The sequence below is a fragment of the Hyperoodon ampullatus genome (genome assembly GCF_949752795.1).
Source record: "Hyperoodon ampullatus genome assembly, chromosome: 14".
Taxonomy (NCBI): Eukaryota; Metazoa; Chordata; class Mammalia; order Artiodactyla; family Ziphiidae; genus Hyperoodon; species Hyperoodon ampullatus.
Genome location: NC_136927.1, coordinates 78473521 through 78488493, shown reverse-complemented (window position 1 = coordinate 78488493; position 14973 = coordinate 78473521). Strand labels below are relative to the sequence as shown.

General features: G+C 50.5%; 1 protein-coding gene across 4 annotated transcripts in view; it reads left to right on the top strand.

Annotated features, from left to right (window-relative positions):
* Window positions 1-14973, top strand: part of NFATC2 (nuclear factor of activated T cells 2) — a gene marked incomplete at both ends in the record, with an annotated part of 155212 nt that overhangs the window by 107650 nt on the left and 32589 nt on the right. For all 4 annotated transcript variants that reach the window (XM_079719838.1, XM_079719836.1, XM_079719839.1 and 1 more), the window contains 3 exons: window positions 2705-2760; window positions 3440-3566; window positions 5763-6452. In XM_079719838.1, the coding sequence (XP_079575964.1) occupies window positions 2705-2760; window positions 3440-3566; window positions 5763-6452 (873 nt within the window). The remainder of the gene's footprint in view (window positions 1-2704; window positions 2761-3439; window positions 3567-5762; window positions 6453-14973) is intronic.

Sequence of the window (14973 nt, the reverse complement as noted above, 5' to 3'; positions counted from 1 at the left end):
ACGGAGGCAGGAGCAAGGTGGGGCAGGGCCTTCAAGGCCGCCGTGGGATTTTAGATGGTATTTCTGGAGGCACAGGGGAAGCAGGGAAAGGTTTGAGAAGATGTGCGTGAACCTATGCGGTGGATGCGACGTAAAAAGATCGTCCCTATGTAGGACCTTTCTCCAGCCTCCCAGGAAGCTGGCATCTTCTCTCTGCTTAGTAACCTTGAGCTTCTTTCCTTGAAAGCATTCCCTTTGTTATTGGACTGTGCTAGTTGTTGGTTTAATAACTGTCTACCGCGTGTCTCTGGACAACCCCCCTTCCTTCTCTGGGCCTCAGTTTCCCTATCTGATGGTGTTTGGCTGGCTAATTTTTAAGGCTACTGTCTAGCACCTGTACCTAGAATTCTATGGCTGTTGCTGGGTGGCATTTTGTGTATTATGTACGCTCACCGGAGATGGAGACAAGTGTGAAATTTGGGCAGAAGGGCTCCTTTCCATGTCTCTTGGGTCCTTAGACCAGGGGAAGGGACCTTGAGGACTCTCCTCATGGTGACACCCTTTCATCACACCGTCATTTTGTATTTTCTATGCTTCATCTCCCACTTATTGACGTGAGTCAAGGAAGAGAGCTGGGTGGCAGCTTTATGGACCTAGCGTAATACTTCCCAATCACGTTTCTGGGTACTTCTCTCTCTCTCCTCCCAATTTTGAGACATGGAAATGGTCCTTTCTCTTCTAAGTGAGTGACGCTCATACATGGTAATGAACCAGACCCAAAGAGCCATGGTGCCATCAATGGCAGAACTCAATTCAGCCACTGAGAGGCTAGCGGGAGGGTGACACACCAGACGTCGACATGCTGTTCATTTCCTCAATTAATTCATTACTTGATCTTCTGACTTAGAGCTTGCACTGCAGTTAGTGAATAGAGACGTGGTTTTTTGATGAGGACCTGTGCCTAGCTCGTACCACCACCTGAGAGGGGGACACGTGTCTTTGTTGGATGACCTCTGACCTGTCTTTGATAAAGAAATGAGGATTTTCTCTGAAGAGTTCTGTCCCGGGCTTTACACACTGGAAATACCCTATCCTGATGACTTCACTTCAAATTCCTTGACATCTATCCGTCTATCCTTTCTTGCTTCCTTCTGAGCAGTGGCTGGTGTCAGCTCCTGGCTTTATCCTGGACCCATCAGCAGCCTTTGGAGCTGCTGACACTTTTGTATGCTCTGATGTGAGATGTTTACTGGGCACCTACAGTATGTTGGGTTCTGGGGAGACCGTGACAGCTATAACTTGGTCCCTCCCTCAGGGATCTCACACCATAGTGAGAGTTGGTACACCAACCATGTTTTCCTCTTCCCTTTGGACATAAACCTGTGTCTTCCTTAGTCATTTCAGGGATTGCACTGAATAGAACTGTAAGGCCAAGACTTGCAGAGTGACTTGTTGGGGAAGGCTCCAGCTGGCTCAGTGCTTGTTCTTTCTTCAGATCATCTAGATTGCATTAGCTCTGGTAACAATCACAATATCTTTTATTAGTTATTATTTGGGGAAATATGTCCTATACAAGTTCAAATAATGCTTAGAAACCAGATTTCTTTGGGTGAACCTTAAGAGCCGAGACTATATGGGTCCAAATCTAACCTATCACAGAGGCTGCTAATAGTCCTGACAAGGAGGCGGGACTCTTTGGCTAAATGTCGGGACATGATACATACCCAGCCCACCTTGGAGAGTTAATGCTGCACCTGAGCAGATTAAAGGCTCTGAGAAATCCTGCAGTAAAGAAACCCACTTGACTCTGACTCCGCCTTTTCCAAATTCTTACTAGCTGGTAGAACTTGCTTTCCTTTCTCATAAACCCATTTAATATTCTTCAGAGCGAGTGTTCCACAGAACACCCTGGAAACACTTGTGGAAATGATTTGTTTCAGCCGAAAACTGCCACTGGCCGATGTAGGTGGTCAGCAGAAAAAATCTATTATTTGCAAATGCAGAGTTTTGTTTGGCCCAACTTGTTGGCCCCGAACTGGGGAACCAGTGCCCTGCTCTGGGGGAGGAGGGTTTACCCCTGAGCAAACCTCTCAGCGCCTGTTGTGATGAGTCACATGAGAGCCAGGCTCTCTGTTGACTGAAAGGTGAAGGGTGGGTGCCTGTGTTTCCACTCACTCCAAGGCCTCATGAGCCAGGACATTGTTTAAGCCTCTTAGGACAGAATATGCAAGCCACCTGTGTTCTCAGACAATGAAGAAGTCATGTCTGGGACAGCCAGGGATCTGTAATGGGGCCCCTGTGACAGTCTTGGCATATGCAGAGTGTTTTGGAAATAGTCTTTGGTTGAACAAAGCGTATTAGAAAGCAAAGCGTATAACAATACTTGTTTTTTTTTTTAAAAGAAAGAAAGATATGTAGACATTCAAATATAGAGAAAAAAGATAACAGTATTGGGACGATGGGCAATTTCTATTTTTTCCTTATCTTGTGTTGTTGCCCAGTTTTCTGTTGTCAAGGTGCCTTCTCTTTGCAAAAAGAAATATGCATTTATAGAAATAAAAATACATATATGTACATATATGCATACATAATGCAAATGCGCAGGTGTACTTTACTGAAATCATCTAACACGTAAGCCAAGATATATGTAAGTTGGTGAGTTTTTGTCTTAAATTCTCGGTTGCTAATAGTTCCTTCAAAGTCTGTCATTTTTAAATTTTTCCAGATGGGCAGCAGATTTGGGAGATGGAGGCCACGGTGGATAAAGACAAGAGCCAGCCTGTAAGCACGCGGACGCGACGGCCGGACGCCCTGTCCTCCCCTCCCCCACCTCGCTCGCGCTCTCTTTCCCTCTTTTTTCCCCTTCCTTCATCAAAGTCCCAGTGCTTTGGACCTAAAAGGCACTCAGTGGGTATTGAATTGATGAATGAATTACACGTTTATTGAGCACCACGCCCTTTTGATTTGTAGCAGTGACATCTTCATATACCTTGATAGAGTAAGTGGTAAGTCTTTCTTCGCTGCAGCTGAAAAGTCAACTTCCCCTTAATTAGAATTTTGCCTGTAAATGTACAGAACATGTCACGAGTCCTTTTACTTTTATTTATTTCTTTATTTTTATTGAAGTATAATTGAGTTACGATATTGTGTTTGTTTCAGTTGTACAACAAAGTGATTCGGTTATGTATATGTATATATCAGTATTCTTCTTTTAAAAATTCTTTTCCATTATAGGTTATTACAAGATATTGAATATAGTTCCCTGGGCTATACAGTAATTCCTTGTTGTTTATCTGTTTTATACTGAATATGTGGTAGTGTGCATCTGTTAATCCCATACTCCCAGTTTATCCCTCCCCACCACGAGTCCTTCTAGATGGGCCGGCTCACTCTGCTTAGGACCTCGGATGGCAATTTAGATGTGGTTGCAGTTAAATTATTGACAACTCCTTTCTTTCAGAACATGCTTTTCGTTGAGATCCCTGAGTATCGGAACAAGCACATTCGGACATCAGTGAAGGTGAACTTCTACGTCATTAATGGGAAAAGAAAACGAAGTCAGCCTCAGCACTTTACCTACCACCCAGGTAAGAAGTTCTCTCCGAAGGCCCCCTGTGTGTGGAGAGGCAGCATCGGCATCTGGGTGAGGATGCACGCGATCTGCTGGGTGACTAGGGCAGGTCTGAGCCTCAGTTTCCTCATCTGTCAAATGGCACCTTCCTTATAAGAGTTATATAAATCAAATGCATGTAAAGTGCTTAGGATGGCGCACATCAACAATATTAACTATTGTTGTTATTAATATTTTCTTGTGAGGGCAGAATAATAATGGGGCACACGTAGACTTGTTCACCAGAAGGTGGCAAAGCTGATGACTCCTATCCCTGTTTTAGATTTGATCACAATAGGGGTAGAAGGTGAATATGCCCTAAAATGTGGCATCTTAGGGACCCCACAGCAGGTGGTCACCTGGTGGCCAAATGGAGCTGCTGGGCGGATAACCAGGCCAGGAGGCCTCATTCTCACAAAGCACTACAGTCCTAAGAAGGGCGACGAGAGCCATTTTGCATTCATTCATTTGTCCAGAAAATATCTGAGTGCCAGGCACTGTTTTAGCTTGGAGACACAAGAGTGGACACAACAAAAATGCCTGCCGTCCTGGAGCCGATGTTCTAACGGGGGATTCAGATGAAAGATAATACTGATGGAAGGGGATTCAGATAATAAGTAATATTGATATTACCGATATGTTGGGTTGTGGTTAAGGCTGCAGAAAGAGGCTACAGACTTCCCATGGCTGAGACAGGCCTGCCAGCAGCCTTTCCAGGAAACCTACAATCTGAGAATGTCAGCCAGGGTGTAATTTCCATCCTGTGACAGTTTCACATGGAGCCTCTGGGCTGCCGGCAGCACAAAAGTGAGGGCCTGGCTTGGGTGGGGTGCGTGCGTCCACAGGTTTGTGTGGCACCATGAGTGTTCCACTGTCCCACGACTGGTGTACCATGCCGCGAGTGGCAAAGGCCTAATGGGACCCAGAACTGGGGGAGAATCTCTGGGGGGGCTCTAGACCGCAGTTCAATGATCCTTTGTAACACAGAGGTTTTCAATTATGTGTCACGTGCTGTCGCCCCTCCTGCGTGCTGATGAGGCCTCTCTGGGTCTGGGCATCAGCACTCACCTGCCTGAACTTGGCTCGAGTGAGAACTCGAGGCCCAGGTACCTGGAGACGGTCTTTGAGTGGCTTCCTGAGAAGTTGGAGTCAAAGCTGCGTTTTTGCTGTAGATGCTGAAACTCCTTTGCCCCCTCCAGCCCCCAGCATTTGGGAGCCCCCCTCCCCAATTTGATTTTGGTCCTGTCACCAATTCATTTACTCCAGTGAAAAGAAAACTGATTCCTCTGTTCCTGGGCCTGGCGATGCTTCGGTAAAGGATGTCAGAGAAGTACGAATTCTGGTGACTGTCCTGGGTGGGGAGAGAGGAACGGTGACCTCACCAACACTCACAGTAGTAACAGCGACAGTAGCAACAACAGCAAGCATTGAGCACTTACTGTATGCAGTCACTGCATACAGTGCACACATATCTCATTTAATCTTGCCCACAACCCCATGGGGTAGGTATGATTGTTCCTGTCAGCTAACAGATGGGGAAACTGAGGCCCAATCCAGCAGGCCCCATTCCCCCAAAGTACTACAAAACTAAGGAGGCCAACAGTCACCGTTTGGTCATTCCTTTGTCCAGAAAATATCTGAGTGCTGATTAAGTGCCAGGTACGGTTTTAGGTGCTGGGGATCCAGCACTGAAAAAAATCCTCCCTTTGAGGAGCTGACATTCTAGTGGGGGGTTTCAGATAATAAGTGAGCACGTAAAGTGCACAGATACTCCTGTGCACTTCTGAGTATGATGCAGGACAGCGAGCAGGGGAGGGGGCTGGAGCTGCTAGAGCAGGAGGAGGCGGTGGAGGCATAATTTTACATCAAGCATTCTTCCCCGAGCTCTCCCTCTGGGCAAAAAGGCTGCACAAGGGCTGACACAGACCCACCAGCCACTCTTCCACTGTCAGAAAGACCTATAGTTCAAGATCATCACCCAGGGTAAAATTTCTAACCTAAGACCATTGCACAGGGAGCCTCTTGCCCAAGGCTAATGAGTGACAGAGCCTAGACCTTTGATCCCACCCTTGTGGACTCCTAAGGCCGTGTTCCTAACCACTGTCTGCTAATCCTCTGCGCAGCCCTGTGGCACTAAGAATGGTGCACCCCGTGTGCTTTTCTCTTCTCTCAGTCCCAGCCATCAAGACGGAGCCCACCGATGAATACGACCCCACCTTGATCTGCAGCCCTGCCCACGGGGGCCTGGGGAGCCAGCCTTACTACCCACAGCACCCAATGGTGGCCGAGTCCCCCTCCTGCCTCGTGGCCACCATGGCTCCCTGCCAGCAATTCCGCTCAGGGCTCTCATCCCCCGACGCCCGCTACCAGCAGCAGAACCCAGCGGCCGTCCTCTACCAGCGCAGCAAGAGCCTGAGCCCCAGCCTGCTGGGCTACCAGCAGCCGGCCCTCATGGCTGCCCCCCTGTCCCTCGCGGATGCCCACCGCTCCGTGCTGGTGCACGCTGGCTCCCAGGGCCAGAGCTCAGGCCTGCTCCACTCCAGTCCAGCCAACCAGCAGGCCTCACCGGTGATCCACTACTCGCCCACCAACCAGCAGCTGCGCTGCGGAAGCCACCAGGAGTTCCAGCACATCGTGTACTGCGAGAACTTCGCGCCGGGCACCACCAGGCCCGGCCCACCGCCTGTCAGTCAAGGTCAGAGGCTGAGCCCGGGCTCCTACCCCACGGTCATTCAGCAGCAGAATGCCACAAGCCAAAGAGCCGCCAAAAACGGACCTCCGGTCAGTGACCAAAAGGAAGTATTACCCGCGGGCGTGACAATTAAACAGGAGCAGAACTTGGACCAGACCTACTTGGATGACGGTAAGATGCTTGTTTTTCTCACTGCCCGTGAGTTCGGTGCCCCGAAGCATCTCCCCAGCAAGTTTACTGTATGGCCTGGGTATCTTCCTTCACCTGTTTGGGCCTCAGTGTCCCCCTGTTTAATTTAAGGGAGTTGAATAAGATAACCTTTAAGGCCTCACCCAACTGTGTGCGTGAATCACCTGCAAGCAGGAGTTCTGGGGTGGGTGGTAGGAGCTTTAGTTGCTGCCCTACAACCATTGCAACAGAAAGAGCAAATGAGGGCACTTCCGGCCCTAGGAGTGTCCCCTGGGTCACGAACTGGGTCAGTTTAACTGCTTCCACTCTTCCCACTTGCCAGATTTAGACCAAGGACAGGGAAACAGAAAGGAAGGAAAGCTAACCTTTTATTCCCGGAAAAAAAAAAAAAAAATCCCGCTTTATAGCCCTCTTTTGTGTGTTTGGGGGAGGGGGATGGGTCGGGGGAAGGAGAAATCTCGTTGAAAAGTGCCTCTCTCTCGGAAGGGAGCATGAATGGGGGCTTGCGGGCAGGCTGCGGGCATATCTCTGCCCTGTGCCAGTGGAACAGAGCCGCGCATTGATGGGAGGGAAGCAGCGGGCTTCCGTTGTGGCGAGCCCAGCTGATGGGGTGGCTGGACCAATGAAAAGAGGCAGAGGCAGCTTTGTGTGTCTGTAGGCGCCTGAGTCTGTTGGCGGGGGCCCAGCTGGAGGGTAGTCTTGTTGGAGTGGCCACGTGTGTGACATCGGTCTGTGATCGCAGGGAGGAAGGGCCAGTTGTGTTGGCAGGACTCACCTGGGGTCAGCCACGTGACGGTGAAGGACAGAGAGGGCGGGGCAGGCAGAGCAGCCTTCCCCTGGGGGCGCCAGAAGAAAGAAGACAGGCGGTTTGAATTTCTGAATGGGAGAAGGAAAGCCTATACCGCTGGCGGCCATCCACAGCTCCGGCCTCCCACTTTACCGGCAGTAGCATCTGATATACCCTGAAACCTCAATTATTTAGGAAAATGTCCTCTCAGGAGCCCAGCCAAGAAGTAGGAAGTAAGGCAGAAAGCTTCAAAATAGCCACAGTAGTTATCACAAAGACCAGGTGCTAGTTTCAGACACTCCCGTGGCAGGGATCCTTTGGTGCTCACTCGGAGACTGTTGACTTTTCCTTTATGCAAAGTTTTGACGATCTGGGTTATCTGGGGGTTCGGTGACTTCTTGTAGTTTCCATGTCCTCCCTCTAGTAAAACAGTCTTTCAGAAACTTCCCCCAAATGCATCCAGCAAAGATGCTCAGAGCCACTTAGTATAGGGTCAGACTGCCCCACGTGCCTTACAGGGCTGACCTCAAGGCATTGCTGAGTTAATAATTGATCTGTCTAGTCCTGAATAATCAAACACAGGTTGAGGTCGGGGCACTGTGCTCCATTTTAAAAGAGACACCAAGGTGTCATCCACTTTTGAACAATTTACACCCAAAATGGTGAAGATAAAGTTTTGGTGCTTAGCTGAAAGGGGGTTTTCATGTAGAAAATTCAACTAATGCAGAATGCCTTACCCGAGCGAGAGGGTAAATGGAATGGGGCTGTAACTGGAACCTCTCTCCACGTGTGCGCTCAGGGGCTGGATCAGGGCAGAGGTGCTTCATAAATAAACGATGCCAGAGCAAGGACTGGCACTCTCCCCCGTGGACTCTGTCTGGCGCTGGTTTAGTCTCTAGCGTGAGAAATGTGCCAGTCCCTACCCCACCCCCTGTCCATCATCACCCATTGTAGACCAGTGGTGAGCATCTCGGGTAGAGAATGGGAGTCCATCCGTGGTTCTCTGTGATGCATCAGATTCCAAGTGGGCCTCACATGGTCATGAGTAACCTTTAAGTATCTGTTGTAGCCCCGGACAGAAGTTTGTGTTACGGAGAAAGCAGCTGAGAATGGAGACCCTCTGGGGCCTCCTAAGTGTCTTTCTGAACACAGGCAGGTTCAAGGTCATGGTGAGGGAGATCTCCCAGAGGGTCAGTAACACGAGTCAGCTCTAAGCCTGTCTCTGAGAACCGAGATAGTGAACTTGCTTCTCCTGGTGGAGCCTTTTCTTTTTTTTTTTTTTTTTTTTTTTGCGGTACATGGGCCTCTCACTGTTGTGGCCTCTCCCATTGCGGAGCACAGGCTCCGGACGCGCAGGCTCAGCAGCCATGGCTCACGGGCCCAGCCGCTCCGCGGCATGTGGGATCTTCCCAGACCGGGGCACGAACCCGTGTCCCCTGCATCGGCAGGCGGACTCTTAACCACTGCGCCACCAGGGAAGCCCCTGGTGGAGCCTTTTCTTAAGTACATTCTCCATAAGCCCCGTTCCCTGGGATTTTAGGAGGTATTCTCTGAAATGAGGGTTCTGTGGCTGAGAAAGCAAAAAGTACTTGATAAAACCAAGTTTTTAAAAACCTTGTTTACTATAGGACTCCTCAGAGCCTTTACTGAGCTAGTGGACATATCAATGTCTGAAACGAGGGGGAGGTAGCACTTGCCAGAATTACTTGATCACCCTCACAACTCCAGGGGGTGCTGTTCACATTGTATTTGGTTGTACTCTGTGTGAACGGGGGCCCTTGGAGTTATACAGTGTGGCAGGCCTGGGACCCGTCGTCTCCCCTGATGTGCGGGAGAAATAACATGAAGGAATCTCAGAATTCAGAACCAGCACTGCCCCGTCCCACGTGCTGTATTCAGTCTTCTCAATTTGCGGGCTAAACGTTCCTGGGCCCAGAGCATGACAGGGCAGGAGAATAATCTCCACCCGTGTGGTCCCCAAAAGGCAGCAATGTGGCTGCTGGTTAGATGTTCCGTGCTTGACTGGAATTCTCCTCAAGGCTTTGCCCAGCCCAGGTCCCTCTGCTGGGGAGGTGCTCGTGTGGCCTGTTGGCCAGTGGTGAGCCCCGAACTGCACCACCACTGTAGCCGCCAGGAAGAGGGGTGCAGCATTGTCTCCAAACTGCTGGGGTTTCAGATCCCTCTCACAGACGCCGTCTGGCCTGTGCACCCACGAAACATTCTCAGACTCCACTGTTGGCTTTGTGAATGTGGGATTCAGACTTCTCAGCTCTTTGGCATTTCTTTCTGACAGGTAAACTGGAAATCCCTGGGTCATTCCTCTAGTCTGTTTGGGAGGCATCCTAGGTCGTTTTCCATCCCTTTCGTCAATTCCCCAAAGGAGGTCTCCCCGCAGAATACAGCTCTGGCTGCCCAAGCTGCAGCGGAATGTGCTTCCCAGGTGGGGGCTATTTCTCACCTGCCATTCATTTGCCTTTTGGGATTTTTGGCAAACTAGACTTCCCTTGGAAACTTTGTGAGAGCTGGGCTTAAGTGCTTTGAGGGTCAAAGGAAGGTTCTGCAGCTGGAAAGAGAAGTCACCAGAGGATATGGGTCCAAATGCAAACACATCATCTTAGAAGTGGACCACGCTGCTCACCTGTGATTCCGGGAAGCCCCAGTGTTTGTTTATCTTTCCCTGACCCTTTGCTAAGGATCAGAGTGATCCATTGTCTGGTCTGGGCATCCTACCTGGCTCCACCTCTCTTCCTCCCCAGCTGCATTCCTGCACACAGACACTACCGTCTGTCTTGGCCCCCTTTTTCCTTGGAACTCCAAAATGCAGCTTCTGCTTTCTCCACTCCAAAGACTTGAGACGTTTTCCAAAAGTCTCTCTTTTTTTTTTTTGCGGTACGTGGGCCTCTCACTGTTGTGGCCTCTCCCGTTGCGGAGCACAGGCTCCGGACGCGCAGGCTCAGCAGCCATGGCTCACGGGCCCAGCCGCTCCCCGGCATGTGGGATCTTCCCAGACCGGGGCACGAACCCGTGTCCCCTGCATCGGCAGGCGGACTCTCAACCACTGCGCCACCAGGGAAGCCCCAAAAGTCTCTTTTTGAGCTAACAAAATAAGTGATATTTCGGGGCAAAATATACCCTCACTCCTCTCCTCGTGTTCCTGTGCCCGCCCCAACTCAGGCGCACTCTTGCGAAATGCATGCTTTGCGCGCACACTCACTGTTTTTTTTCTCTGTCCCCTTGTCTCCTCTGTAACCAGTTTCTTGTTCTCAAGCCCCGGGTCGTACCTGGCAAATCCCCTCCGCTCCTAGCAGCAGCCCCGTCCTGTGAACTGTGAGCCCTCCTCTCCATCCCTCCTTCACCAGCCTCCCTCCCTCTCACCCAGAGGCATCAACTGGTTGCCTTTTCTGTGCCAGGCACCCTTCTGGGACTAAGGGGTACGCTGGTGAGCGAGTCAAAAGTCCTTGCTCTCGTGGGGTGTTTTTTCGGGGAAACGAGGCAGACGTTAGCATGTAAGGTAATAAACCAGCTTATTTCAGATGGTGATAAAAAGCCACGAGGGAAAGCACGCAAGGTCAGGAGCCGGAGTGTGGCCAGTGGAGGTGGTGTTGGCCCCCTGAGACCGAGTGCACAGCGAGGCCGGCTCTGAGGGAGGCGGGCTTCGGGGAGGATCGGAGGGAAGGGTGTCTGGGGAGCAGCGGGCGGCAGAGGCTGTGAGGTCCGAGGCCGGGCCGGTGTCGGTGGGTTTCTGGCAGCAGGGCAGCGCGATTTGATTTACCTTCTGAAGAGATCACTGGCTGCGTTTGGAAAATGGACACTAGGGAGGCAGAGGTGGAAAAAAAAAGGGTTTACTTCGCTTTAGACACACCCAGATACTAGACTGTGGATCCTGCGGCGGGAATGTTGGGGGCGGGGCAGGGGAGGTACAATTTAAAAGGTTGCTTTGTGCCTCCTTCCACTAGTGCGGTTATTGGAGACCTAACTGGAAGAGCCAAAAGGTGATGAGTTCCCAAGGAATTCTGATCCCCTCCCCTGCCTAGAACTAAAGGGTGGCTCCACTTTCTACCGCCCAGGGCGCCTGCGTGGAGCAGGTACGGCGCGTTCGTGCTGTGCTGGGATGGGTCGGGGTGGGGGGCAGGCAGGCCAGAGAGGCATTGGGGCACTGGGACTCGGAGGGCACTCCTGCTGGCTGCCTCAGGTGACGCGTTCTCGGAAGAGCTGGGGGTTCTCAGGTCATCAGGCCATCTCACCATGGGCTCTGGGGTAGTGAGCCTACGCCAGCAGCCTCGAGACTCGGCCACGGACAAGCACACCCAGGGACAGGGGTGAGGCCTGGGACTCAAAGGAGATCCTCCATCCCTTTCTGGAAATGTCTTAGGGAGAAGGATGAGGTCTCAGTGATTGGCCAGAGCCTCTGCCAGTGGCTTGTAAGGATGGCAGCCAGGTGTGTGTGTGTGTGTGTGTGTGTGTGTGTGTGTGTGTGTGTGTGTGTGTGTGTGTGTGTGTGTGTGTGTGTGTGTGTGTGTGTACGTGTGTGTGTGTGTGTGTGTGTGTGTACATGTAGGAAGAGCACAAACCAGTTTGTTTTTCACTCTGCTTTCCCATTCTTCATACTTGAAAATCATTTATTGAAATACACTGAATAAATTTGAATACTTCTATATATTTAAATATTGAAATATAAGCACACTTAGAAATCAATAGTGTATTCTGCATTTCACCAGGTGGACCACCCAGACCATGCATGACATGGAATCTTGTTAGCACCCCAGGAGCACCCCGACATGTAATCTTCTGCCTTCTCCACAAAGGTGGCCATTATCCTGCTTTCTAACCCCAGAGGTTCAATTTGCCTTCTTGTAGAAACAGAAGTCACACAGCTGTGCCCTTTTGTGTCTGGCTTCCTTCTGTCAAACACTAGCTTGTGAGATCCGGCAATATTGCTGGCTGTAGTTGAGGTTCCTTCATTTTGTTGTCATGGATTATTCCACTGGGGAAACATTCTACAATCTCTGTGTCCATGTTCCTGTTGATGGACATTGGGGTTGTTTCCAATTTTATGAAGAAGCCTTCCGTGAACACTCTTGAACTCTTCTTTTGCTGCCCACACAGAAGGTCAGGAGTGGAGCCCTTGCCAGATGGTTTTCCAAAGTGGTTGTACCAGTTTATACACCCACAGCAGTGCAGGCGGTCGTACAAAGCAGTTTTAAGTTTAGTTCACTTTGTATCTTCTCACCTTGGGACCTGCCCTCAGTTCTAATGAAGGTGCCTGGTTATGGGGGTTCCAGGCTGCAGACCCAGGGGGAGGCAAGCTGTTTGGGTATCAGCTGCTCTGACCCCTGCTTGGACCAGTTACTTAAACTCTCTGGGTCTCTGTTTTCTTACCCATGAAAACTACACCTCCTGTTCAGATACTCCAACTACCAAGTGTGCATTAAGATCTGCACTTGGAAATAAGGCGCCTAAAAGACGTTCAACGATTAATATTCGCTCCATTAATAGTAACGGTGATGATTGTCATAACCTTGCTTCCCTTGAAGTTTCTTGTGGTGCCTTTTCCAGCCTTGCCTTTATTTTGGCCACTTGAATACTTTGACCTTTTTTGTTAGATGAGAATACTCCACGTGGAAAAAAGGTAGGGAAAAGCCCCAGAGAACGCACTGATCTGTGGCTCACAGAGGCTGCCTTTCAGGCCACAGAGAAGTGGAGGGTACATGCGCTGTTCACCTCGGGGCCCAGACATGGCCCAATTTCAATTCTCTGCTGCCTGTTCTCTTCCACTCCGGGAGTGAACACGGCAGGTTGAGATGAACCCCAAACTCGCCCATGGAGGTTAGGCGGCCAGCAAGAGCTTTCCCTTGACCCTTGGAAGCCACTCGGGTGCACTGGAGGAGCTGGCCACACCTTGTGCATTTCTCCGTGGAGGTGGTTTCCTGGGGCTGCCATGCGGTGGAGCCAAAGGTGCTGCCCCGCCGCAGAAAATGTGTGCAGGGTAGTGGCCTGCCCACAGGCATTCTCTTTCCTCGGTTGGGTCTAGCTTGAATCTTCCCCTTGCCTTGGTCCCGGTTCTCAGGACTTACTTGCCATGTCTCTGTAAGGCATGTTGAATGGAGCTTTGAATATCAGCGTTCGTACTTATCTGTGACCTTGGGCAAGTGACTAGCCTTGCTGTGCCTCGGTTTCCCCATCCGCAGAATGGACATGATCCCAGCTCTTCCCTCATGAGGTTGTGGTGAGAATGTATTGAGTTAATGCGCATCATACTTTTAGAACAGGGCTCAACCCGAAGTACTCCCCGATAAACGTTAGCTGCTATTTTTCTTTGTGAATTTAATTGACTTCTTGTAGGACATGGTTCACAATTTTTATGATATATCTGCATAGGAGAATATATAATGGGCTATTCTGGTCATGAGGACCAGTGAGGACCACTTGCCCATATGCCCTGTCTCTTCCATGTGGGCCAAAGTAGGGGACAAAGCCCCCAGGGCACTGGCTCGAGGTTTCCTTCCCAAGCTTCTTTCAGGGACCTCGGGACATTTACCTGCACAAGGGGACGATGCCTTGGGCCCAGGGACAGCTGGGAAGTCCAGTTAGCATGTCCCCTGCTATGCATCCTCGGTGGAGCATAGCAGGGCCCAGCCGCAGGCCCAAGTTTTGCTACTTGTGCCAATGGCAGAGGGTCCCAGGGTGTCCTTTTAAAAAGCTCTTTACCCAGAGGCTGGATGTGCCAGAGTGTGAGAACAGGCCAGGGAAGAATGGACAAAGGGACACACCCTCCAATGTGCAGGAAGTGGGAAAGGAATCGAGGCTGGAAGAGCCATCTGTGACTGGCATGGCTTTGTTCAGCAGGTCAGGGATCTTTAATTGGGGCCGGTCCATGCCTCCGGCAAAGCCTGTGACAAAGCAGCTCCTGTTTGGAGAGGCGTGCAAAGCCCACGGACAGCCTGGCTGCTGCTGACAACGGCCATGTGCCTGGCCGCCGTGTTGGCCCAGGAGGGCTCAGCTTCTGGCAGCCACCCTGGCAACGGTGGTGCTGATGGAGGGTGACATGCAGGGATTCTCTATTCTGATGAGAACCAAGCAAAATGGTTGCCTGGCTTATGGCACCGTGGAGAGCCTGATTCAGGTGTTGTAGTGTAGGGCTGTGCGGGGCACCAGAAACTGCCAGAAACCACCAATGCCCAGTTTAATTCACACGGCCACCTTTAGTTGGGCACCAGTAGAGTCCAGGCTTCTGTTGAGGGCTTTGGTCAGCATTCTTTTTAAAGACCACATAAACATATCTGTATTTTATACAGGCACTGTGTTCACATGCTTGAAATCCAGCAGAGTCTTACTCCCATTTTCGCTCTGCTCTTGATACTAGTTTTCTCGAGCCTTCTAGAGTAGTATTTCTTAGCCTTTTGATCCCTATTGCCACCTTTTCTGCTCAGGCTCCTTTTCAGATAATTTTTTCCTAATCGCCACCCCCATGAACTGTCAATCCCATAGATGCACTATATACCTGTTTAGGTACCGGGGCCCTTTGCAGGGCCACAAACCATTGTAATAGAACCAACTTTGACCCCTTTGGGGTGGTATTATTCCCATTGGGAATGCACGTTAGAGTTTCTGTATGTAATCGTGAGCACATGCAAACATATCTTCTTATTTTCCCCTTTTATTCTACAAGAGGTAGTAAAATATACACACAGGCCCCCTGTGGATGGGGAATTGGGT